General features: G+C 45.3%; 1 protein-coding gene across 2 annotated transcripts in view; it reads left to right on the plus strand.

Annotated features, from left to right (window-relative positions):
* TMEM132C (transmembrane protein 132C) overlaps positions 1-27,538 on the plus strand; it is a 299,900-nt gene that overhangs the window by 87,191 nt on the left and 185,171 nt on the right. For both annotated transcript variants that reach the window (XM_030583380.1, XM_030583381.1), the window contains exon 2: positions 4,040-4,928. In XM_030583380.1, the coding sequence (XP_030439240.1) occupies positions 4,040-4,928 (889 nt within the window). The remainder of the gene's footprint in view (positions 1-4,039; positions 4,929-27,538) is intronic.

Here is a 27,538-nt window from a genome sequence, read left to right on the forward strand (position 1 = left end):
GCACATACACAAAATGGGAAATGACCTCATAGGAAGGAGTACTGCGGAAAGGGATATGGGGGTCATAAATATGAATCGACGGTGCAACAGTGCTGCAAAAAAAAAGCAAACATCATTCTGGGATGTATTAGCAGGAGTATTGTAAGCAAGACACAAGAAGTAATTCTTCTGCTCTACTCTGCGCTGATTAGGCCTCAGCTGGAGTATTGTGCCCAGTTCTAGGCACCACATTTCAGAAAAGATGTGTATAAATTGGAGAAAGTCCAGAGAAGAGCCAGAAAAATTATTCAAGGTCTAGAAAACATGAACTATTAGGGAAGATTGGGGGAAAAATGGGTTTGTTTAATCTGGAGAAGAGAAGACTCAGAGGGGACATACCTTTTCGAGTACATAAAAGGTTGTTACAAGGAAGAAGGAGGAAAAATTGTTTTCATTAACCTCTGAGAATAGGACAAGAAGCAATTGGGCTTAAATTGCAGCAGTTTTGGTTGGACCTTAGGAAAAATTCCTAACTCTAAAGGTAGTTAAGGACTAGAACAAATTGCCTAGGGAGGTTGTGGAGTCTGCATCATTGAGGATTTTTAAGAGCAGGTTAGACAAACCCCTGTCAGGGATGATCTTGATAGTAGAATTCTGCCATGAGTGCAAGGGACTGGTCTAGATGGTCTCTCGAGCGCCATTCCGTCCTGAGATTCTATTCACACCAGCTGAGGATTTGGCCCTCTGTGGCTATAGTGTAAACACCTAACTTTGATTTGATAGCAGGCAGTGTGGGCAGTTCCTAAAAATTAGTTCAATAAGAAATAAGTGCGGCAACACCTCCCAATCCCCACAGCAACAATAATGTAGACTCGAGTTATGAATATTGCACCTTCCCCAGGGACATCAGCCCCTCTCCCACTCCTGTATGTCGCAAAGTCCAAGGCTTTGCAGCATGTCTTGAAGGCTGAATAAATTTGGGGTAGTTTGGAGCAAGGGCGTGAATTCCAAAGGCAAGAGGCCCTCTTAGAAAACAAGCTGTCAGCAGCCCCCCATCTCTTTTAAACCAAAGGGCTGATCACAGCGGAGTGTCCAGCTATTGGGCATTATGAGCTCAGCAGTCAAGTCTGAGAACTGCACCCACTCATTTTGGCACCAGTTTATTATTTGTATTGCAACGGTACCTCAACCAGCTTTGATTCGCTATTGTACTAGGCACTGTACAAACACATAGTGAAAGACACTCCTTGCCCCGAAGAGCTTACTGTCTAAGCAGCTAACGTAGATCGAGGTGGAGAGGAAGTGCATTGCCCAAACTCACACAGTAGGTCACTGACTCATCTGGGATTAGAACTCTGGTCTCTGGACTTCCAGCTCAGTGCCCACCCCACTGAATCACATTGCCTCTCCCAATGCACCTCTGAGGGAAACATCTTTAAATTATCAAATATGTGCATCTTTCTATCAGCTGTCCTATTCCTTTTGCAGTTTTGGTCAGTCTTAGTAGTGTGAGTACGCAGGGTTGTTGGTGAGAAAAATATCACCTATCTGTTTCCCTCAACAGACATCTAATTGACAATTATTAAAACAGCAAATCAATTTTTGATTAAAAGAAAGAATCTGCTCAGCTGAGGCCCTGCCTGCCAAAACCTTGGCATCCATTTTTACTACTGATTTTATTGATATGACACTCCTGTGTGTGAGATCGAGCACACACAGGGGTGTCATATACATTACAGATTTGAGATTTTATAGATATTACATATATTACACATAGGGATATATTTAGTATGATGCCTCTATAACCCTGAAAATAGGAGATACCAGCACAACCTTAAATGATAGAGGTGCAAACCATGCTGCTAGAATTAGTGACCCAGAAACAAGGTTTCTGGATGGCTGATGGGAGGCAGGAGAAATGTTTGCCACATCTGTTGAAAAGCAATTTGCAGAGCAGTCTCTCTTTGGCTATAGAGCAGAAAAACTAACTTTGATCTGCTAGCCAGTGTTCCTACAGTGAAAGTGATTCGCAGGATTTCAAGAGCTATGGGTGAGTGGAACTTACCAATGTACTGAATGCCTTGTGCATGCTGTGATTAAACAGAGACTAAAAAGGCAGAAAGAAAGTTTTTATAAGAAGGCAGAGTAGATGGGAAAGAAAAGGACTCTCTACCAATTTTTGAATGAACTTTTTGTGTTGTCACCTTCAAGGCTTGTGCAAAGATGTAGTAGTTTTACTGATGTTTCACAAAGTGAGTTAACTAGACCGGTCTAACCCTTTGCCTGGGGAGTGTGACAGGTATGTCCAGCAAATACTAACCTGTAGTGCTAATACGTCCTGACATCCCTCAGAAGTCTGCTGCAGGAGATGACTTCAGTGCCAAGTGGCTCAGGTAGTGAAAGAATGTTTTACTTACTGGAGGAATTTCATGGGTGTGAGATATCTTTGTTTTTAGAAGGCCCTTTGGTCACTATTGGCTGCCAACTGTGATCCTTGCTACAGTGACCAAAAACCTACCAGCAATGGAGATACTTGAGAAATACAGTAACAGCAGCAGTTCCAAGGTCTGTGACATGTGAATGAGGAATGTCAGAGATTTGGCTATAGTGGCTTACTAATGGAATGCAATGCTGTTCATGTCTCAGCTACTGGTTCCAATCGGATACCGGGCAGATAATGACCAGAAGCTCATTGATTACTTTTTGGAAGATTTTCTTAAGAAATGGTGGTTTCAGGCTGATTTCTAGTAGATGTATTTCTGCACTGGAGTTTGCATCCTTGTTTGGAGACTCATCAGACGTCAGGGATTAAACAGCCATGGAGAATTAGTTACCCTTTTCCTATCTAGGCCAGGGTAGAGTTTTCAGTGTGTGTTTCTCCAGTGAAGCAAACTCTTCTCCTGTGATGTCAGTGTATCATATTTTAACTCGATGATATTTTGATGTATCTTCATCGCATTGTGTCAAAAGCACTTTTGTAGTGCTGTGCTGCCATTTGGTGAACCCTGAAAATGGTTGGGAAGAAGGAGTGTCTGGGATATGAGATCACCTTAAGGAAACTGGGGTTGTCCCAAAAAACAGGATGGATGGCCACCTTACAAGGCACGTTGGTAATAAACATTGCAATCAGTCTGGGAAGCAGTGTAGTTCAGGAACTTGTGTTTTTTGTTTTATTTTGTTTTGTTTTTTAAATCCTGGCTCTAACACAGATTTCGTTGGTGGCCCTGGGCAAAAGTCACTGAACTGCTCTGCTTCCATTTCCCCATCTGTAAATTGGAGGTAATGATGAGTGTTAAGAGGATTAATTAGTGAATGTACAGCAGAGGTGGCCACATGCGGCTCTTCAGAAGTTAATATGCGGCTCCTTGTATAGGCACCAACTCTGGGGCTGGAGCTACAGGCACCAACTTTCCAGTGTGTCGAGGGGTGCTCACTGCTCAACCCCTGGCTCTGCCACAGGCCCTGCCCCCACTCCACCCCTTCCCTCCCCCTCCCCTGAGCCTGCTGTGCCCTCACTCCTCCCCCTCCCCACCAGAGCCTCCTGCACGCCATGAAACAGCTGATTGGGAGGTTTGGGGATGGAGGAGGAGGTGCTGATTGGCGGGGCTGCCGGTGGGCAAGAGGCACTGGGAACTGATGGATGGGGTGGAGGGGCTGCTGATATATTATTGTGGCTCTTTGGCAATGTAATTGGTAAATTCTGGCTTCTTCTCAGGCTCAGGTTGGCCACCCCTGATGTACAGCATTAAATTAAATTAAATCTAGACAAATTTATCATGCTGAAGACCCCTCTGTGTGTGTATATATTATATATTATATAATGAAATAATGTATAAATACAGGGCAAGATTAATGCCTATATTTTCTGCCATGCATGTGACGAGCTGAAGAATCCAGCGTTTAACTGTAATAATTTTTCCATCATAACTAATTGAACAATAATGTGGCAGGTGGCTCCATTAGAGTCAAGAGAAACCTTTTATTTTGAACCAATAAATTGCTTTTGGCCTAATCCATGAAGCTCCAGGTTACTAACTTTTTTTATTATTATTATTAATAGTGACAGATTGTCGAGGGGTCTTGGACAATATACAAAGATTTTCTTCATTACCAACATATCTGCCTGTGAGCTATCGGATCTTCAGTGCTGAGACTTCCTTTTTTCTTAAAGAAGCCAGTCAGGATTTCATGAGAAACTCCAGTTTGCAGTCCCGGGTGGAGTCCTTTTTTCCATATAAAGCCAAGAGACCACCTGTATTAAATGCCAGCTATGGACCTTTTTCTGTTGAACAAGCAGTGCCCCATGACCTACTGCTAACCTCAAACTTTTTTGGATCCACCAGCAAGTTTACTTTTAACTGGAGACTTAAAGCCTATATCATGCGTGACAAAATTTACCTGAGCAAGCCCAAAGTCCAGATCCTGTTCTACATTGTGGGCAGGGACTGGGATGACTACAGTACCACGGAGAGGCTGCCTTGCCTGCGGGTTTTTGCCTTCCGTGAGACGAGGGAAGTCCGAGGCAGTTGCAGGCTGAAAGGGGATCTGGGATTGTGTGTGGCCGAATTGGAACTCCTGCCAAGCTGGTTTAACCCCCCCACGGTGGTGTCCGGCCGCAAGAAAGCGACGGATCAATCTGAAGGGAGCCCTGTGGAACTTTACTACACCATCCAGCCGGGGGACGAGACCGGGGAGTGCACCACTGAGGATGTGAGGAAAGGGAATGCCATCCGGCCAGGGAAGGATGGTACGGATGAGACCATGTCCCACTTGCAGAGGATTGGCTCTGTGAGCCTCTATCGAACCCCAGAGAGTTCTCAGCTGACAGAGCTGAGGCTGGACAGTAATGTTGTCATCTGGCTGCCATCGAAGCCGGTCAAGCAAGGAGAAGTTGTGAATGTCTTTGTGACTCTCGCTAACAATTCCACTGTGGAACAGTTCATACTGAGGTACGGTAGGTTGGTTTTGCCTCTGTTTCTCCATCCATAGCAAACATTGATGTAAAGGAGGAGTAGCCTATGCTAGTTTGTGGGGTGGACTCATGTTTACAACTGCCCCCTAACTGCAACCCGCTTCTCATCTCTTCACCCTCCAGCCCCATAGACAGAGGACATTCAAGAAATCCTCACTAGGATTCTACACCCCTAAAACACAACAAGGCTCGAGAATGAGTGCCCAGTTCACAATAGGGATGCTGCTTAGTGTGGCCATTGCTGTGAAATGGACAGTCATGCATCACAGTAGCTGATACAAGCATCATGTCAAAATATACTCCTGAACTTTTTAATGCATAGTAGCAGGGTCCACATGGCCAATTGGGGCATAGAGTGTAACTTTACAGCACATTAGATTGATGTCTTGCCACTCACAAAATTGCCTTTAGGCAAGTCCTTAGAATCAGTCTTCTTCACCCCCCCACGTCCCCTTTCTTTCCCTCCTGCCCCTTCCCCCGTCCCCTCAGGCACAACATTTAAATGTAGCAGAACACCTGGCATGACAAACTTTATTTACTTGCCTTTGATGCAAATAACATGACACAGCTCTGCCTTCCTACACAATGGTTTTGTCATGAGAATGTCAAGGGAATGGCTCCATCTTCTGCTTATTTAAGCAGCAGTTTTTTGGGCTGCACGCTTCCCTGTTTGGTCTTAATTTAATAAGTTCGATATTGCTATTGATTTTAAAAGACGTTAAGTTCATTATTTGGGAAAGGAACGGCAAAGGCAGTACATAGGAACATAAGCATTGCCATAGTGGATCAGAACAAAAGTCAATGTGTTTCCTTCCTATTTGATATGTTAGCAATTTTCTTACCAACCAGATGACAATCTTTTGAGGGTGAAAAAGACCGACAAACTAACTAATCACCAAAATATCTGATGGATCCCCTTTCCCGTTTCTAGGCTTTACATTTTAAGAGAAATTTCAATAGTGATAAGCAACAATTGTTCTTTTAAAGCTTCAAGCAGCCAGCGTTTCCTTTAGAATTCTGCACATGAAAGTGTTTATGTCTAAGGCTCATATGAATTAGATGAATACGTAGTTGACAACTGCTGACAAGAATAGCCTGTAGGGAAGGAAGTGTCAGTTGGAAGATAAAAGGCTCTTATTAAAACAGGGGAATTTTAGGAATCCCAGAAGTGTTCTGATATTTGCAGCTTTCGTTTAGTTGGTGCGATAGTCCGAAGGCTACCTGTTTACAGTGGAACCTCTGAGTTAGAAGAAGCTTTTTCTGTCTCTGCTGCTTTTTTATTTAAAATCATTATTCACAAACAGTGAAGACAAGATGTGTTCCTTATAACAAGCATAGCTGTGATGAAAGACAAAATCCAAAGGAGACAAATCTGGTGTGTTATTTTTGCATGGGCAGGGATATCCCTTTGAAACATGTGTATCACTGCCTTTTATCTCCCTGAAAAGTGAATTAGAGATAGACACCCTCATTGAAATCTGATGATATATTTCTTAGCTCGGAAAGGATTCAGATTGTCTGGGCGTGGATGCTCTTTATATGTGTAATGGCCAGAAATGGAAAGAGCAGACATCAGACATTGCCTGTTCTACCCGCTGTAATGGACAAAACTGGTTGATGATAATGATTTTCAGAACAGGTTGTGCTTAAAGCTGGCGGGGTTTTTTTTTTTTGGATAAATCTTTTTCCTCCACAGAAGAATGCGGATGCAGGTTGACCGAAACATTTGGCAAATTTGGGTCTAGTTCGCCAAATTATTTTGAGTGGTGGTGGTGATGAGGATTTCAAAAAAAAAATCTTTGGCCACTGAACTGAAAACTCAGTGATTTGCACAGCTCTGGTTATACTGTGTTTTTTTTAATAATCATATATGTCCAATATCCATCTTAACCGTACTAACACACAGGTGAGCTGGATTGGTTCCCAGAAGTGAATTTGTCAGTGCTCAGCTGAGGCTCAAAGCCTTGGCAAGAACTGGCCCCTGGTCTTCCAGCATCACGCCCACCATCAGAATTTATAACCTGCATATTTGCTTGGCCTGGGTGCCTATGAGGCAGGGCCGGCTTTCTGAACTGCAGGGCCCAATTCGAATACGAGGTGGTGGTCCGGGGCTTCGGTGGCACTTCGGCGGCAGGGGGGTCTGCTCTGGGTCTTCTGTGGCACTGAAGGACCCTCCCCGCTGCCGAAATGCCGCCGAAGACCCCCAGAGTGGACTGCCGCTGGGTGAGTAAAAAAATAATACATTAAAAAGGCGCCTAAGGCGTGGGGTCCTCTTAGGCGCGGAGCCCAATTCTGGGTATCGGCCTAAAGCTGGCCTTGCTGTGAGTTCTGGCATGTGAGCAGTATCCTTAGGAAGTGGCTCCATGAATGGAACTGAGGGATGCAGGTGAGCCCACTGGCTCTGTGCCACAAGGCAGAGGCAGGGTGGCCTGAGCCATTAGAGCTGGACTGCTCAAAGGATGAGCCAGTGGACGAGGGTAAATCCTTGTGCTGTTTCAGGTCCTGCAGCATCCTGTGGAATGCAGAATTAAGTTGCTCTGGAAGGGAAGGGCAGCCCAGAGAGCTCTTGGTTAGACCTCCTGTCTGGCTTGGGCCCAGACTTGGTGAAGTGGAGGGAGTTGAGGCAGACCGATATCCGCAAGGGGTGGCACCTTGGGAGGTGGGGAGCGATGCTACCCTGTGTTCTTTCTCCAGCCTGCAGGATGCCCAATCCAGGTGGGGGGAGAAACAGCCGTCCAAGCCATTCTTCTACTCAGTGGAGATTGGAGGCAGATGGGGCTGAAGGAATTGCTCCACACAGTAATTTTTGTTCAGGTGTCAGGTGGAAGCATGGGGTAGCTTCAGGAGAGTAGCCCTATGGAAGAGTGCAGGGCCTTGTCTTAACCCCTCATAGAACACCAGAATATGAAGTGATAGTGCCACATTATTTTCCACCAGTGAATATCACCTATCTCCTGAGGCATAAACTATGTGGCCCAATCTGTCAGCTGCTAAGATTTCTCTCTTATGTTTACTGAATGGCAGTTCGACTCTGTTACGCGGGTGTAAATCCACTGACTTCAGTAGTGGTACGTGGATGTATCAGAGGAGAGTTTGGTCCATGCCTCTATGGGCTGCCTGTGTCTTTTAAAAAAAGAAACATGGAAAATGGCCACTGCGTATGTTAAGGCTGCCTACAGGCTGCTTTAACCTTCTCTGTGGCCACTTGCCTGGTGACGTAGATGGCTGTACATGGGTTCCTGCCAAAGCAAACCCTACATCCTATGACATGCATTCACATTCAATTATCCTAAAGGAACACAAGCTGCAGGTTGTCCCTGGGCATGGTGAATTTGTTTATTTCCTGCTTTTTTTTTTGGTATGTTATTCGCTGAGTTTTTCAAACACCCAGCACCGAGGAAAACCGTGTGTAATCATTGCTGAATGGAGAGGGGCGGGGAATAGCCACAAATCCTCTCTAGCAAAAGTAAAGTAAATTGATCTAAATGACCTCATCGCCACAAATCACTGGAAATGAAACTACGTTCTTAAATTGTATCTTAATTCAGAATCCTGTTACTGTATTTGTAAATTTATCAACCCAAGAATGGCAATACAATCAAAGAAAATGACTAATGCAGCATGGAGTGAAGTATATTATGGATGGTAATACATTAACGTGATCGGAATGCTGCTCAACTATACAGAGAGCTTCCCACACAAGCTCCTTTTTGTACTTACCAAGCCCATTGTTAAGTCGTTAAAGAGCATCACCGACAGACAGCGGATCAAGGTGCAATTCACAGCTCTGCCACTGGCCGGTCAGATGACCTTGGGCAAGTCACTTAGTAGCTCCATGCCTTGATATCCCAGTCTATAAAATGAGGTTGTATTGCTTCCTTACCTTTCAGGCAGTTGTGAGGCTTAGTTCATTCATATTCCCAAAACACTTTGAGCTCCTTTGCATTCTTGGAACAACTTTCCATCAAAGTATTTGCAGTAATAATACCACTAGGCAAGGCTTGGTGAGAGGAGAAGAAGAAATAATTAAATGAAAGATAGACTTACCTGTCAGTCCATGCACTCCTGCATAGGGAAGAGAGACAGAGCCACAAAAAGAGGAATCACACCTAAAGCTGACTGTTAGTAAGGAAAATTCTTGGTTCCTCTAGCTGTTGAGATAACATTGTGGGCATGGGAGATAAGAGAGTAGCTGTTTTATCTCTTTACATAAGTAGTCCACCTGTAACAGCATAAGCTATCCTCAGAAAGGCCAGAGTGTAACATTCATCTGCATCTCACTGCTCTTCCACTTGATTTCTGGGGCTGGTGTAAATCGACATGGCAGGGTTGACTCCCACACAGCTATTCCGACTGACACTGGTGGAGAGTTTGTGTTGATCTTTCTGTATGCAGGCCTTTGTGTGAGCTATTGCTGGGTGTATTGCATACAGGGCCGTCTCTAGGCACCAGCATTCCAAGCATGTGCGTGAGGCAGCCTTTTCAAGGGGTGGCATTCCGGTGCTTTGCGGGCAGCACTTTTCAAGGGACGGCACTCTGTTTCTCCCTCCGCCTTTTTTTTTTCTTTGCTTGGGGTGGAAAAAACCTGGACCTGGCCCTGACTGTATACGTGGAGTAGATTGTGAAGTCCTTAGAGGTTGGAGCTTATGTGCTTGTAAATTTACAGCACTCTGCAATCAGAAAAGAATCACAACAGCAAAAAGAAGGCTATTCTAAGGAGATTAACTGTAAAAATGCACAAGTGTTTGTGTGTGCGTCAGCTAGGGAATTTGGATGCTCTGTTTTTATCTGTGGTGTTGGGACTTGGGGCAGCCGAATATGTTAGGTTACTTTGAAAATCTTGGCCTGTGTATGGTGCTGTTTTTTTGTTCTATAGCTCTAAATACTCTTCCAATGACTGCACTATTAAAGGGTCCTTCCATCTGTTTTTCATCATGTGCGGTGCCACATTTGATCTGGCAGAGGCTAAACAGCAGCAGGCCAAAGCATTAAAGCTAGGAACATTAGTGTTTTGAGCTACCTTGCTAGGCAGCAGCTAATCTCTAATTTGCTGTCGAAGGTGCTGAACGACCAGCTAACCCGCTTTACGGAAGGCCCTGAGCAGGATAAGTATATGGAAAGGAGATGAAGTTATCTGCCCTGATTACAAAAATTTGACTGGCTTTCCCACTCAAGATGGTTAATTATGGGTCTTTCAGATGGAAAGAAAATTGCACTGAAGGGTTGCAGTGTTATTGAATTACCTATTTCCAGCAAACAAGTCAACACAGGACAATGGATAATTAGCAGTGATAATAAATCTACAGATTGGAAGAGGGATAAAGGATAAATGCAGTGAGGAAAGCTATTAAACAGATCAGCTGAGGCAGCTTTGTATGTCGGTTCCTAATGAGTATTGACAGCCCTGCTGTATCAGACAGGATCGAGAACGCTGCTGGAGTTATTAATAGCTAAAAACCTACAGACGCACTAGCACTGAAGTGTGGCTGTAATCAGAAACTCCGCATGAGTTGAATTTGTTATATATTTTGAAGTAACTTGAAATTCTGGGGTGAATTATCCAAACTCACTAAACAAAAATTGGTTTCCTGAAGTGGAATCTTTTTAGAATCTAAAAACAAAGGTTCCTGCTTCCCCCATACACTTTAATCTCTCTTAATTTGAAATACAACATGGCACAGAGAGGGATGGGAGGGTGGGGGGAGAAGAGTTTTCTTTTGTGTGCCCATGTGTGTTTTCAGATGTGAATCACATCAAAACATTTTCCTGTTCACATGCAGCTCTACGGTACTTAAATATTTTAAAGTGATTTCACTATTGTTAGGAAACATCTAAGCATAAATACAATTCAGTCCACATATGGAGAGAAAAGAGCTTGAAGCCTTAGATGATGGAAGCAAGTCCTTTATTATTTCACGTTCCATTTTCAATTGTAAAGGTGGTCTTGACTTCTCTATTCCAGACCCACAGCTTTAGCTATTATGCAAAAGTGAAAAGAAAACTGACATGACCTCTGAAAATGAAGTTTCCTTTTGCTCTGGAATTAGACCTTCTCTTTAGCTTTGCATTCTGTGTTCCGAGGAACAAAGAGACGTCTTTCGCTGGTGCCTGGCTAACTCTTAGGGATAGTCTATGCTAGAAGCACTACAGTTGTAGCATGTCTGGTGGGCAAACTGCAGCATGTGGGCCACATCTGGCCCGCGGGTCCATCCTGTCCGGCCCCTGAGCTCCTGGCCTGGGAGGCTTGCCCCCAGCCCTTCCGCTGCTGTTCCCCCTCCTCCCGCAGCCTGAGCTTGCACGCTTCACTGCTGACGCAATGCTCTGAGTGGCGGGGCTGTGAGCTCCTGGGGCAGCGCAGCTTCAGAGCCAGGGCCTGACCCGGTGCTCTGTGGCTACCTGTCCTGGTGCAGCCACGCCGCCAGCCACCGGTGTTCCAGGCAGCACAGTAAGGGGGCAGGGAGCAAGGGGGGTTAGATCAAGGCTGGGGAGTTCGGGGGGTGGTCAGGGGCTGGGGGCGTGGATGGGGTCAGGGTGGTCAGAGGGTGGGGAACATGGTTGAATGGGACCGGTGTCTCAGGGAGGTGGTCAGGAAGGAGAGGAGGGGTTGGATGGGGCGGTAGGAGGCAGTCAGGGGTGGCGTATCTGGGGGTGGTCAGGGAGAAAGGGGGTTGGATGGGGCAGGGGTCCCGTAGTCAGGAAGGAGAGGGGCGTTGGATGGGTGGCGAGGGGCAGTTAGGGGCAGAGGTCTGGGGGCAGTCAGGGAGAAGGGGTGGATGGGAAGGAGAGGGTGCCTTGATTGGGGCGAGGGGGTCCGGAGACGGGACAGAGTGAGGTGTGTGTGGAGGGGCAGGGGTCCCTAGGGAATGGGGCAGTTGGATGGGGCAGGAGTCCAGGGGGGCCATCAGGAGGCGAGAAGCAGGGGTGGTGGTGAATAGGGAGTGGGGACTGAGCCATGCCTGGCTGTTTGGGGAGGCACAGCCTCCCCTAACCAGCCCTCCATACAATTTCAGAAACCCAGTGCGGCCCTCAAGCCAAAACGTTTGCCCACCACTGTTCTATCGGCATAATAAATCCACCTCCACGAGAGGCCGTAGCTATGTTGGCAGGATAAACTCTCCCAGCGATGTACCACACTGGTGCTTAGCTCGGTGTAACTTTCATCACTCGGAGCGATGTGAGTTACACCAAAGTAAGTGGTAGTGTAGACATGGCCTTACTGTGTAAGAAATATTGTGTTGTGTTCAGAGAGGGGCCCTCTATCACATACACCCTGAGCAATGAAAAGGTATCGTGTGAGCTGCCATTTGTTCCAATTTTGGGGACATCCTCTCTCCATTCAAACTTCCATTGTAAACAGATACCATGAAGCAATGTAGCACTTTCAACAGGAGTTACCTAAGCCACTCAAAGCGAGGTTATGCATACAAAGAGAAGATATTGGAAGAACTTTAAACAATAAAGTTATTAAGCAAAGCTGGAAGATTATAATAGTTCGGTCAGTGTTCAAGATGGTCCCCCTGAGAGGATCTCATGTGTGAGCCTGTGATCAAAGTCTCTTAGGAGCTAAGTGGGCTCTCAGCTGATCCCAAGTGAAGTCCAAGAGAGTCTTTCTATTGACTTCAGGGGGCATTGGACCAGGCCCGTAAAGTATGCACTGTGTCAGAGTCAGTGGGTTAGGTCAGTTTTCCCTGTGTCCCTTGCAAAACCTGGCCAGGTCTATGATTTATTGCTCCCGGGGTCATGTAGAAGGATGTGTATATTTCATTGTTCAGAGTCCACTACAATGGGGCCCTGATCAATGATTGGGGGATTTGTCTGTCCCTGCAGTACAAACAGATGATAATTCAGATGTGTAAAGATCATGGGAAATGATTTGCAGAGTAGATTAAGGGAAGACTGGGAGAGTGGTTCGCTGGGTACTGAATAATGGGACTGGAGTCAAGAATCCTGGGTCCTATTCCCAGCTCAGCAGCTGTCCTGCTGTGTGGTCTTAAGCAAGTCACTTCACCTCTCTGTGTCTGTGTTTCACGTCCCCTTGTGTTTGTTTGCCTTGTCTATTGCGACAGGGAGTGTCTCTCACCCTGCATATAGCCCCCAGTCCAGCGAGGCCTGGGTCTTGGCTTGCGTTTCTATGCACTACCATAATATAATAACAAACACACAAGCATTGTTAAAGGTTTGAGATTGCTACTTGCAAACTAAATGCTGTATTAGCCACCTTGCGAATGGTTTGTTTGTCATAAACGGGAAGATTTCCCCAAGATGATTGTGTAGCTAAAAATTAATAGCAGCCAGGTGCATTCATATGCTGGTTTGGGAAACAATAGGAATAGAAGCTATTGAAATTCTAGCCAATTATAACATTTGCTAAAGGACATTAAAGAAAAATCCATTTAGTCCCAATGTAATAAGTATCTCATCTTTTTTTAACCAAGCATTTGTAACATCAAAAAAGTGTTCTCAAAGAAGAGAGCATGTTAATGTCACGTTGAAAGGAACAATATCACACTCCAATTAGTTTAATTTCATTAGCCATTAGCAAATGCTTCGCACAGCCTTAACAGTGTATTATATCTTTAGACAGAGCAAAAGAGGAGATGGACTAGACTGACAAGAAGGATTATAACATCAGAGCAAGAACAGAGGAGATGAGCTCGAGTTTAAAGTGGTCCTGTCCTATTACTGCAGTCTATGATAAGCAAAAGGTGACATTGCTATTTAAAAAATTAGGGCCTCTAGAAAAGCAAAACACGAGGGGTCTCTCCCACTGCTCTGTTCCCTTCTCCATGAATCTTTAAAAAGCAGGCTGGCTAAGATGCACTCTGATCAGTGCTATTTTCATCCTTCCCAGCCCCGTTTACAAGCTAATCTGTTAATACTAAGAACGAAGCACAGTCTTGTTGTTAGAATGCAAGGCTGGGAGTCCTGGATTCTAGTCCCACCTCTAGCACCAACTTGCTGCATGAACGTGGCCAATTGCTGAAGCACAACTTTATGACCAGTGACCTCAATCTAGCACATCTGGGGTCTGATTTTCAGAGATGCTGAGCACCTGTAGCTACCTCTGGAGTCAGGTGGTGCTGTGAGTGCTGAGCACCTTGGAAAATAGGCCCTGGTGCCCAGAGCTGAGAATCCAAAATTAGACTCCTCTCACATTGAAAATGTTGCCCTTAACCACTCTGTGCCTCAGTTAGTTCACCCGTACAATGGGGATAACAATACCTGCTACACAGGAGCAATGTGAGGCCTAGCCAGTCAGTTATAAAGTTCTGTACACTATAAAGAAAAGTTGATACCCTAATTCATTCTCCAGTTTAACTAAATGGGTTTCTGATCAAGCTTAAATCCCTGCATCAATGGAGTATAAACAAGCCCGCAGTACAATATAAAGGAGTTTTGACTAGTGGCTTATGCGTTTAGTTTGGGGCTTTCGTGAAAAGTCTCCCCCACCATCTACTAATGGGAAAAGTGGAGGGAATAAAAATAGTAGTTTTGCTGTGACAGTTTAATTCTCTTGAGCTAAGCCAGAAAACTGCTTATCACAGATGGATAATTTGCTGGGATCTGAAATTTGGTTTAATATTTGGCATTTCTGGGTGGATAGCAGAGTTTCAGGAATGCTGTGTTTGTGTGGCGTCATCCTAGAACCACCTCCTTAAGTAGCATTTTCCCCCTCTAATTTCAGTGAATGCTGAAGTCTGTGGGTTTTTTGTTTTTTGTTTTTTGCTTCTTTTCCAAAGATGTTGCTGCACATGTTAAATGTACAGTGGTGCCCGTGGCTTTTTCCACTCTGTTTAGAGCCATGGCTCTGAGGTACAGTGTGCCTCCTGCCAATTACTGCTCTGCATGACCTTTCCAAAAGCCAGCGTAGATGCAAGGCTGCTTAAAGATGAGATAAGGCACTTGAACTTATTGTCTGTTTAGACTTTTAGTTGCCTGTACAACTTGAGTTACAACCATTAATTGAACTCGAGATTACTTGCCTAATTAGACACAATTGCGGATGGTTAAGGGTCCATTCATTATAACCCTTTATCCCCCAACAGTGGAGAGGGAAACCTCATACCACTGGGAGTAGATTTTAGTTTAACAAAGATGAAGCTTGCTGGCTGTCTAAAAAACTTGTGCTCTGATGCATTAAAGAACCCCATGGGAGTCTTCAGTGTGATAATCTGACAAGCTGTTGGGTTCCAGGACTACTGTAAGCAGGCGGGTGTTCAAGTCTGTAGGTTTGAATGGAAATTAGTATCCTGAGAAAAACTGGTGTCAAAAGGCTTTAAATTCCAGCTTATCTGTGAAAGATGCACAACCCTGGGATAGCTACCAAGTGGCTAATGACAGCAGGGTCATTGGCAAGTAACAACCCCCAATTCTTTCAGAGCTCCAAGAGCTGAAATCGAGTGTGATGGAGCTCTAACATCTGGTGGTGTGACTCTTTCATGTGGCAGTCTTTACTGGGGCTTGTAGAGCAGCACAGGAATTGCCAGACTAGTTTAGTCCATCTAGTCCAGAGTGCGGTCAGCTGAATGTGGTCAGTGCCTGGAGCTTCAGAAGAAGGTGTGTGAAACCTTGTAGTGGGCAATAGTGGAATAACTGCCCTCCAAGGAATGTTTCATTCCATCCAGCAGTTGGTTTGATCAAAGGCAAGAGGGTTTAAATCCCTTCCAAAACCCTGTTTCCTGTTTTAGTATTTACTATTCTGATTCTGGATATTCTCATTATCCCTGAAAGTGTCCAGTCCTTTTTCTGAATCTGCTAAACTTTTGGCCTCAGTGATATTTTGTGACAGTGTTTTCTGCAGCCCATTTTGTCATAACCTTGGGTCTTCAGGGTTGTGTTGTGCCTTTTTCCGTATCTATAGTCAGATATAGTTATATATCAGGATCTATATCTATATCTAGTGGAGTGACATACAAGTTACTGGGCTCAATACAGAAGTAACTGGGTGAAATTCTATGACTTATTGCACGAGGAGTCAGATTAAAAAGGACCATTAGATCATCTACACATAGTCTGTGAAACTATATAATGTTTAATACTATAATTTGCTCTGATGCAAGTAAGAAGGCAAAAAAAAAATCCTCTCGTTTCACAGTGCTTTACAAGCAAACACGAACAAGAAGGGAAAAATCAAGGGAGAAGTGTGTGCCGCCTGAACTCAGCAGCAGGGGGGCAGTTAGTTAAGCACTGTAATCAATGGGAATTACTGTAAACAGTTTCAGAAAAGACCTGGTGATACAGAGCGAGCCAAAAACCGTATTAAGAGAACATCCTTGCCAGCTGTTTTGACACAGACATAGTGTTTTGCGTTAAGAACTCAGAGACTCTAGGCTGGTTGGGATTTTAAACTTGGCTTCCTGGTGATTTATTTTTGTTTTCTCCCCTGGCACGTATGTATGCTCATTGGTGTGCTCCGCTGTGAACAGTTGGAAGCAGAAGGCTATTTCTGGTCATCCTATCCCAGAGAATTCTTCCTTATGAGACCATTTTATTAGCAGCATGCATGGGCATGCAATTGCTCTGTGAAAAAACAAGGACCCACTCCCTACCCTTCTCCCCAGGGGCATGGTCTGGCACTAGTGAGATCCATGAAAGCAGGTTCTGAATAGTTCTGAGAGCTGTGGACTCCTGTTTCAGCTACTCTCTTCCCCCTCAATGTATGATCTACGTTGTCATCAGTGTAAGCAAATGTGTGCCAGGTGTGCCACCTGGAGGCAATATTTCTTATAGCAGCACTGGCTTGGGGGTATTTTAATCAGGAGACAGACTGCTCTCTCCACTGTGCAAGTTATGCTTCTGTTGGATGTACTATCACGTCTGTCTTGGCAGATCATGAATATACTGTGGATAGTGGGAAGAGGTGTAGAGGACCACTGCTTGTGTAGAAATTCCTGGTTACACCTTTCCATGATACCATTAGAACTGTTGAAACGGGCTTGACAACAGTGGGGAAAATGGTTACGCTTATGAGATATATTATCCCTGGTTCATCTTTATATCGGATGGGGTTAAAGAATCTGTCTGTTTGTTGTCAGGCTCGCCCTATGTTGCAAAATGCCTCCATTAGCTAAGTCGATGGGGGGTTAATATGCAATAGAAGTCCAATCATCTCCAATGGAGCCTTTTTTAGGTTTTCAAATTGCTGCATAGATCAGCAAGGCTAGAGGACAGGAGACTTGGGGAATAATGCATATCTTTGGGGGGGGGGCGAATGCACCTTCAGCCTTGACTCTCTGAGCAATCAGTTTCAGACTCTTCAAACCAGTTTTTTTCCCTTTCCCTCCAGTTATGGTGCTAAGATGTTAGCACTGGTTTAAGCTGTAGGGCCCTTAATAACAAAGAGATGACTCTGCAGTCCTTGAGCAAAAAACTGCCACCAGGAATCTTTCCCTGATTATAACAGTGGAATCTGATGTCGAAAAAGCCCTAGACTGTAGGGAAAATAAGTCCTCCACTCCCAGCCTCTGGTAGGACCCCAGCACTTAAGCAGGTACCTAAATTTAAACCTGTGAGTAATCCCTCTGAAGTCAGTGGGGCTACTCACATGCTTAAAAGTCAGGCCTAGAGGATTAAGAAGAGAAAAGTAACCTGGGCATGTCCTCATGGAAGTTCCCCCAGATCACACAACAATGTGGAATTTGCCCTCTTTTGCAGAATGAGCTGTGATTCCAGGTCAGCCCCCAAGAAACTCTCAAGGATTCAGAGGTGCCCAGGGCAATGAAGGCCCTAGCAGTGTAGTTCCAGGTTCCAATAGGATGGGCTGATTGGGCCTTTTACTTTGTATGAAACCTGGAGTACGTGCTGCCTGTATCTATTGCAAAAGTGTGGTGTGTGTGATCCGTCACACTGCTTTCTGAGACTCTGTATGGGTCCCATCAGTAAAAGGGCAACATGCCAGTCCTGCTTTCTCTGACAGTTTAGCACACAGTGAAAAGGATTGGGGTGGGCTGAGCAGAGGAGCACACAACAGGCATCAAGGACAGAAATCAATAGCCATGTTATACAAAGAAGATTTGATGTCAGGGGGTCACGGATCCTCCTGGGTAGCATCACAGAAGCACTGACGCAGGCGGCCTGGGTCTGTGACACTGGACTCTGACTGCTGGAAGGGGACGCTACACTGCTCCTGCATGTGTGTGGTATTCCGTGACCTAATGATCTCAACTTCGGAACTAAGCCTCAAGAGGAAGTGCCAGGAATCCTGCTGCTTAGGTCATTTAGTGCCTGATCCAGGTCCCATTGAAGCCAGTGGCAAATCTCCCATTGCATTCAGTCATGTGAGATCAGTGCCTTACACCAAACTGCACGAAGCCCAACAAAGTGTATTGTAAGGAACAATCCAGCACTTGACGGGAGGGTAGATGCGCTAATCTCCGATTTCCAGGAGCTCATGGTATTGTTTAAACAACTCGCCTTTTGTTTTCTGCCTGAAAATAACATTGCTGAAATTAACTCTATGGAGAAATAAACGCCAAGGAGTTATTCAGAAAAGAATGGAAATGCCTCCTCGCTTCCTCTTGCCAAACTACAAATGTTCAGGCACCTAGTAGTTTGTGAGCTTTAATTTCCGGAGCATCTCAGGTACCAAGTGCGGTCGGTGTCCATTGCTGTGGTAACGACCGTTTTTGACTTCTCAGTGCCAAAGTAAACGTTGGCGTAAAAACCACTGAAATGTATTAGCCATCATCAAATATGTTACCATGGTGCTCGGCAGCCTCAGTCAGGATTTGGGGGCCTTTTGTGTTGCGTGCTGTACGGATGTGACACTGACGCTGAGATCAGATGGCTAAGGCCTTGGACGAGGAGCCAGGCCACCAGGGTTCTATTTCTGACTCTGCCAGTCAACTGCTGTGTAACTTTACATCAGCTGTATCACCTCTCTTACCCTGCTCATGCTTGTCTGTTTAGCATGTAAGCGCCTCAGGGCAGGAATCCCCTCTTGCCGTGTCTTCGCAATGGGGTCCTCCGGGTGCTACTCAACACACAGAATCACAATAGACGTTGACTTGCATTGCCTCGAGTGGACGGACCCTGCTATTGAGCCTGGCTCTTACACTAACCCTGGAAATAGGAATATATCAAATTTAACAGAAAATAATCTATCTATAACGGTTTCTTTTTAATCATCCTGTATAATTTAATAATTATAACCCTGCTGTAGAGTAAAAAATCTAACCCTATATATAGACATAATACCATTTAGCTCTTGTATAATATTTTTCATCAGTAGATGTCAGTGATTTATCAAGGAGGTCAGTCATTGTTCCTATTTGATCTGGAAATGGGTAAACTGAGGCACAGCAAGGGAAGTCTAAGGTGGCAGAGCCAAGAATATGACTTGTATCTTCTGAATCTCAGTCCAGTGCTGTATCCATTAGGTCACACTTCCTCCTGTCTGTCCCATTATACAAAATGAGAGTGAGTCCTGGCTACGTCTCAGCTGAATATGAGGGGGAGGGACCAGGAGCAAGGGGGTTCTGGTACCGCAAAAGGTTGAGACCTACTAGTTCTAGTCTGATTGCTCAGAAAAGCAATGTTTGCCCTGTATTGGTTAATTATATTTGCTTCAGCATATTCATATTGCTGTTCATTTTTTGTGTCTTTTAATTTTAAATATCTACTCAAATGGCTGAGGTTTGCAAATTAGTGGTGAGAATGAGCTAACATCCCTGCATCCTTCTCTGCTAAAAACGTCTCAATGGATAAGGAATGTTGCTTTGATAATTGTTTAAATGGTGCTTAAGGGGCCCCCTGGGTGAGTTACATTGGCTCCGTGATTTGCCTTGTCATCAAACACTCAATCAATTCACAGAGTCAGAAACATGAAAGAAGAGGCCAAAAAAACCATAAGAGGATTGCAGTAATTGAGTCATTATGAATACAAGAAAATGAATCTGTCACATTCAGAATCACAGCTACCGCTTTAAAATATACAGAGTTAAATGTCTGCCTGATAGATTTTTCTTGTTTTTTGAAGGAATCTTGCTTGTTTTTTTTCCCAAAAAAGAGAAACCAAAGAAGAAAAATTTGGAACAAAACTAGAGTCAGATCCAAACTGAGGTTTGAAAAAGTTTGGTAAAAACTTCTACCTCCCAATCTCCCCCTCCCACTTTTGGAGCCTACTTCGATGCTTGGATAGAAAATAGGAGCCCTTTATCTGAACCTCCTGGATAATTTGGCTGTATTAGAACCTGGATCCCAAACTGCCCTTGGTTTTGGTTTTGCAAAACCTCAACCTGATAGAGGAAGTTGTGCAAAAATCTAAATCCAGTCTGTGAGCCCACCTTTACCTATGTCTTAGTCCTTTCTGTGAAATATCCTGAGAAAAACTGTTCTCATGAGATTCCTAGCCAAATTTTGAAGATGCCAGAGGAGTAGCTAACTCTGAGTATCTAAACGTTGGGGCGCCTCTCAACTTTTCACTCATTCTTAGAACTGGGTAATTTTTTGGAAGGGGAGGCAGGCTTAATCCTGTTATTCACACAAGCATTGCATACACATGGTAGACCCAATGGAGTTTATGGGGCTATTTTCTGGTTTACTCACACAAGCAATCCAAAGGGCTTGCATGAGCATGCCTCATCAGGACAGGAAGGAATTCAGAGTACCATGGCCATTGGCAGAAATATTTTTAGAGGCAAATGATTAAAAAAAGAAGGCTTATTAAAGACAGTTACCACAGCTCTCTGAATGATGTTTGCTGGGATTGTGATTGAACTCTCCATACACTGAGAGATCTGTTTTAGGAGGGAATAGTTCCTCCTTTTTTTTGCAGGCACAAGTATGACACCGTAACACACATGTGACCCTTCCACTGGGGTATCCACAGAACTGTGAACACAAACCATGGTGTGTGTAAGGCCTTGCAGGAAAACTCCATAGTGTTGGGACGTAGTGATGCTTTCAGATTTGGGCTGCTGCCAAACAATCTTTGTGGTTTAACCTACTCTGTGGTTCTTCTGTGGATCTTGAGAGGAGCCATTCAGTTGGACTCAGATCTTGCTGTTACTTCTGCACTTGCATTGTTTTATTCATGACTAAATCAAGGCAAGTGCAAAGAGTGAGCAAGTTCGGGGGGCCTCAGCGTACTCGCTTCCTACCAGCCTGCTGGGCCAGAGCTTTTTCTGAGCAACCTATGCAGCCATTTTCCCTTCTGCCTCCGGGTCAAGTGTGTGGGTGGTAGGGTGACCAGACAGCAAATGTGAAAAATTGAGATGGGGTGGGGGGTAATAGGAGCCTACATAAGAAAAAGACCCCAAAATCGGGACTGTCCCTATAAAATCAGGACATCTGGTCACCCTAGTGGGTGGGTGAAGGGGATATGATGGGGTTGTGGCTGTGCTTATGTTTGTGGGATTACGCACAATAAGAAACTTGCCTTTGATCTGATACTGTCAGGACTCTGATATACAGGAGTAATAATATCCTCCCGGTGTGAGATGGGGGCTGATGGAATCTTGACAGAGCTTCACCGCTTGTATATTAAAGTTTGAATGGTTGGCCTTCACAGTAATAATGCTGGAAATGACCCTTGCTTTTCCAAAATCATAGCCTTAAGGACATGGGCCTTTCTGGCTGTGTAGAAAACACTGTCGTTTGACTCTGTCTCTCTCACACACTATGCACGCATTTGCATGAGAGTCAAATTACAGTTAGCTGCTAAAGGCTCCATTCAGCAAGATGCTTAAACACATGCTCAACTTCAATCTCAATGGGATTACGCATGGGTTGAAAGTTAGGGACATACTCAATCACCTTGCTGAATCAAAAAAGACTGCCAGAATGTCACACAACCTGGAAATACTCCTGGAGGGCCAGTTACTCTGAAATAACCACTATTTGAAACAATGTCCCCGAGAGATTTCAGTTTACTATTTATATTCCTTCTCTTCCATCATAATTAATTACCGTATATACTCGTTCATAAGCCAAATATTTTTGGTAAAAACAAGACACAACAAACAGCGGGGGTTGGCTTATAAACGGGTCTACACCAAAATTTGATGATTTTAAACTCTATGGAATCATTAAATTGAGTATCTAATACATGGTCGTTTTTGTTTACCTGGAACGTTCACAGGCACGGAGCCCCTCAGCTCCCAGAGTCCACAATTTGCCGTTCCCAGCAAATGGGAGCTCCAGAAAGTGGTGGGCCACTTCCCGCAGCTCCATGCCTGTGACTGCTCCAGGTAAACAAAACGTCCAGGCCCACTAGCGGCTTACCATAACGGTAAGTTTTCCAACCCCTGAAATATAGGGTCAATTTATGAAAGAGTCATACAATTTTTGCTGTTTTTATCTAACCATCTTTCGGGGGGGTCGGCTTATAAACAAACGGGTTAATGAATGAGTATATACGGTAATTAATAATTTGTAGTCTGATAGCACCTCGAGGTCCCAACCAAGGTCGGGGCCTCCTTGTGTTTGTGTTAGGCGCTGTACAAATGTGGAGACTGTTCCTGGTCTGAGGAGCTTGAATGTAAGCTCTTTGGGGCAGGGCACCGTCTTTTGCTTCTTTGTTCAGTTACTAGCACAGTGGGGTCCTGGTCCAGGGCTCAGCCCTGCCAGGTGCTACCACACTACTACTAATAAATAGACAAGAAAAAGGAAGTATCAGGCGAGTTACCATCTAGTACCAAGCAGGGCTGGTGCAAGGATGTTTCGCGCCCTAGGCGAAACTTCCACCTTGCGTCCCCGGCCTAAGGCACACCCCGCCCCCCGCAGAAGCTCCTCCTATCCGCCCTGAGGCGCTCCCTCCCCCGCGGCAGCTCCCCACCCTCCGCCCTGAGGCACCCACCCCGCCCCAGCTCACCCCTGCTCTGTGCACAAGCACCCCGAGCACGCCCTCGCTGCTTCATTTCTCCCGCCTCCCAGGCTTGTGGCGCCAATCAGCTGAGGCGATGCAAGTCTGGGAGGCGGGAGAAGTGAAGCAGCCCCGGTGTGCTGGGGAGGAGGCAGGGTAGGAGTGAGTTGAGGCAGGGAGTTCCCCTGGTGCTGCCTCCCCCCCTTACTTGCTGCAGGCGGCACTCCCCATGCTCCCCTGCCCCAGTTCCCTCTGCCCAAATGCTGGCGGCGACAGGGGCAGCTGAAGATCCATCCGCTGCGGTTGCTGCCGAAGAAAATGGCGCCCCCCAAATCCCAGTGCCCTAGACGACCGCCTAGTTCGCCTAAATGGTTGCACCGGCCCTGGTACCAAGCCTCACAGCACCAGCTGGTCAAGAATTGTCATCCTCATTTTACCTACGCGGAATGAGGCCCAGAGAGGTAAAGGCGCAGTGCGTGTCTGTGGCGGAACCAATCCAAGTCCAGTGCCCTTCAGCACAGAGCCATTCTTTCTGCAGCTCTTTGGGATGGTTAATGTGACTATGTAGCTTTATTAAAATGCATCTGGTTCCTACAGGCAAATAAATAGAACTGTGTGTCCTGTGTGCAGGGAGTGTTGGGTAGTGGTTAGAGCAGAGTGACTGGGACTTGGGGGCAGATCCAGGGGAATCCAAGACTGCCACTGATCTCAGTCTGCAACCTCTGACAACTTGCTTTGCCTTTCTGTGCCATGGTGGACCCATGTGTAAAATCGGAATAATACTGAACCAACTTTCCACAGGCGTAGTGAGACTTGAAGGGAGATTGTGACTAACCTGCACAGGTGTACTCAGGGAGGGGGGAAGAAGATGCAAGAATCATCCCCTTTTCTTCCATTCTTGCACCAGGAGTTAGTTATAAGCTGAGTCCTTGACCTACCTAAGCACAAGGACTGCTTGAGGCTAGCACGGACAGCTGTTCGAGCCTCCGAAAAGGCCTGTTTCTAGCCCTCCTTCTGCACCAGGGAGCAGAGCTGTCCTGTGCAGGGCGTGTGTGCTCAGCACCTTTTGCAAAGCACGACCAGAGGCACTGCACCTGTTTCAGACACAAGGCCTCCCGATGCTACTGCTCTGGTGTGTCTCAGAAACATGGGCAGCAGCTGAAAGCCACAGGTGCAGCAGCCTCTGCACTCCTGGGATGTAAGTGCCTGGACCAAATCCCACTGACATCACAGCACAGATCCCTACTGACTTCAGCAGGGCTTGGGTCAGGCGCGAAGTGCTGTAAAGCCTTATTTTAAAATAGGACGAAGTTTCCTTTGGCGGAGGGAGGAATCTGGTTCCCTTTGATCATAGTCCAGTGGTGAACACAGCAATGTTTGTTTATGACTTGGGGTTCTTTTAAGTGCATACCTTAGCTTACAAACACAAGGCAGAGCCCTCTGCAGAGCCGAGGGGACTGCTGTTGTCTTGTTTGGGTTGGTTCTCCTTGTTTAATCTGGAGGTGGGCCAAAGCCGTGAATATTCATGACACTGTTCAACAAGATTTTTATTGAAAACAAAAAAATGGATCCAAAGTCTTTCATTTGTCACTCTGAACTCAGTCAGCAAAAACCCCATTGAACAGACACATAGAGCAGGGATTTTTTTTGTTTTTTGTTTTGGTTTGGTTTTTTTCCTTATTTCACCACAGTTTACTATGGCTAAGGAAGTCAGTACATGACAGCAAAACTTTTACTGGGTTTTTTTTTGTAGCCACAAATCGGGCAGTATGGCAGGCTTAAACTGTGCATTGAGCTGAAATAAGAATCCCTCTTGTATTCTCTCAAGTGTGGGAGGAGGCAGGATCAGGGCCAGCACCAGCTTTTTTGCTCCCCCAAGGGGTGGGGGGAAAAAAAAGGGGAAAGAAAAGAAAAACCCGACTGAGCCGCTACCAAAGAGGAAGCCAGGGAGTGAAGGACCCGCCACTAAATTGCTGCCGAACAGTCAAGCGGGCCGATTGAGCTGCCACCGAAGTGCCGCCGCCGCCAACCTGGGTGTGCCACCCCAGCAACAGACGCACTGCCACCCCTTTCTATTGGCCGCCCCAGGCACCTGTTTCCTTTGCTGGTGCCTGGAGCTGGTCCTGGGCAGAATATGCTGAACCATGAGGGAGCCCCAAGCATTCTTGGCTTCTGCAGGGCTATATTATGCAGTTTGCACCAAGTCCTCTAAGGGGTGCTGCAGAGCTGCACTATCTTGCAGCGAGCATGGGGAGATACGGTCTCATGAGACAGAATTGGTCCTGGGGCTGCCCAGCGCACACAGGTGTGCAGGTGAGTTCTGCACTATCCATTCTGCACTAGGATTTGCTGGTGTCTCTGGTCCTGCTTCACAGAGTGGAAGCAGGGCTATGCTGCTGCTGCCCGATCTCTCTTTTGGGTCCCCAGTTGTAGGGCTTGCTACTGTGTCATTGGCCTTTGAGGAAATGGTGCATGTGGGGAGACTCTCCTTGAGCCTTCCTTTACGTTCAAGGGCGAGTATGATCTGGCCTCAGGGGTGTGTGGGTGGGGGTGGATATGGGGGAACGTTGTGGGAAAGAGATAAGAGTAGCAGTAAGGGAAGGTATCTTTCTCCTGCCTCTGGAATGGTAAATGGAATGTGCTTGGCTTTTTGATGACACATGCAACTGATTTTACTTAAGCTTGCTCATATTTTCTACTCAAAGGAAAGATCTCCTGGGAGCTCTCTGTTTCATCCTGCAAAGCAGACTAAGCAGAGTCTTTTTCCATCCATACACAGGTTCTTAGATCATAAGCTCCTTGGGGGCAGCATGCTTGTACAGTACCTGCCATAGTGGGGGCTTGATCCTGACGGGGGACCTCTGGGCACTATTACAATATTTCTATTAAATAGCAATGATGCCGATGCACAACTACACAGCTCAATGCATTTGTGCAAGACCAATGGTATTTTTCCTCATTGGACAATAAATTTATCATCAGAGGTGTATTGAAATGCCTGTTAGAATACAAACATTTTCATACAGGAATGATTTTCACGTGGCACGTTCACTTGAGAAGCCCTGAGATTCCCAGATGTGGGCTTTTCCAGCCCAGCTTAGCTCTCTCCAACCAGATAAAATGTTAAAGCTATAGGGGGGAAAAAAGGCTTTTCATTAAACATAATCACCTTGGTGCTCTGTAAAAGCACATTCCAAAAGGCCTCTATCTTACTCCTGTTGAACTCAATGGTATTTTGCTATTGACTTCAGTGAAAGCAGAATCGTGTTCCAACTCAGGGGACCTGATTCTGTGATCTGTTCTCACCTTGAGTAGGATTCAGAGGGGCAAGTAGGAGAGTATCGTTGGCTTCTACATGACTATTCATGCAAGTAAGTGCTACTCAATGTTAAGGTTGCAAAAGCTGCTACAGATGTGAATTAATCTGAAGTCTGATCCTGCCAATTTAAAACAATAGCAAAACTGCCAGTAAATACATTATCCCAGAACATACATGGCCTAACCGGTCATCAAGAGTTCTAGCACTGTGATCAAATCAGACTTTGTCTCCCTCTAATGACTGAGTTGCATAAAGGGGTGTGAGTTCACTACTGCGCACAAGTGAATAGGCTGGGTCTTTTAGCTCAGTGGCTTTCAACCTTTTTTCAGGTGTGGACCCCTTTGGAAATCTTACACCTAATCTGTGCACCCCGAGGCTCCATGGATCACAGGTTGCAAACCACTGTTCAGTGGTAATGTCAACCTTTCTCAGACCCCTTAAACATAGTCTACAGACTCCCGGTTGAAAACCACTGTTTTAGCTCATGCAGTAGAGGCTCCTGCTTTTAGATCCAGAGGTCCTGTTACATGGTCTCTTACCCACCTGGTAGGGACGAGAAGTAATGAGAATGTCTTTAATAACCCCAGATTTTTAATAAGCTCAACTGATTTCAAGATTCCTTTCAGATGTTTTAAAATCCTTGCACTGACTGAAGGAGGGTGGCTTCAGCTAATCCCCCCCTGCTCTGCAAACTGGGTTTGGGGATAATAGAGTGAATGCATCAGTGCAAGGAAAGGGAACATGAAAGTGCCAGGTGTCCTAGATAATTCAGCAGTGAATCTTGTTTCCATCTATTTTAGGAAAAGTGTCATTAAGTGTGACTGAAGTTTTAAAGATGGAAGCAAAACAGCTAAAGCTTAGGTAGAAACAAATAGAGATTGGGAGGAACACTGTGGGTGCCTGGAGATTTGGGGGGGGTAGGAGCAGAGAGATGGCTTTTGATTGCTACCTACCGACACCAAGGGGGTCAGCATGGTAGAGATGTGGGAAACTATTGCTATGACAACAAAATGTTTGCTCTTAAAAAGAAAAAATTATGTAGGGCGCCTGCAAAGAGGTTTCAGAGGGAAATGTGTCTAAAATATATGGGTCACGTTTTTTGAAAAAAATGTTTGCTTTTGATTCTTTATAATGTTTCCCATGGAGATCAGCAAATGTAGATGCCACAGTTTCGGCAAAGGGGAACTTAAGCTAAACTTGAAACAGTTGCAAAAGTTTATAGAAAGCCATATAGATAAATATAAAATATGGTCTTCAGTAGTTTCAGCCCTAAGATTTTTAACTTCCGCCTTTAATAGTCATTTTTTCTTCTCTTCAGTTGGCTTCATTTTAAATTGAAAATGTGATTTTTTTTTAAAAGAGAGATTTTGATTATACTCTTGCAGAAAGTAAAAAGAGGAAATGGTAATTAAAAGAAATAACTTTCTTTACTGGTTGGGATAAAAGTGCAAAGGTCTGCATTGCT

The sequence above is a fragment of the Gopherus evgoodei genome, chromosome 13, assembly GCF_007399415.2.
Source record: "Gopherus evgoodei ecotype Sinaloan lineage chromosome 13, rGopEvg1_v1.p, whole genome shotgun sequence".
Lineage (NCBI taxonomy): Eukaryota > Metazoa > Chordata > Testudines > Testudinidae > Gopherus > Gopherus evgoodei.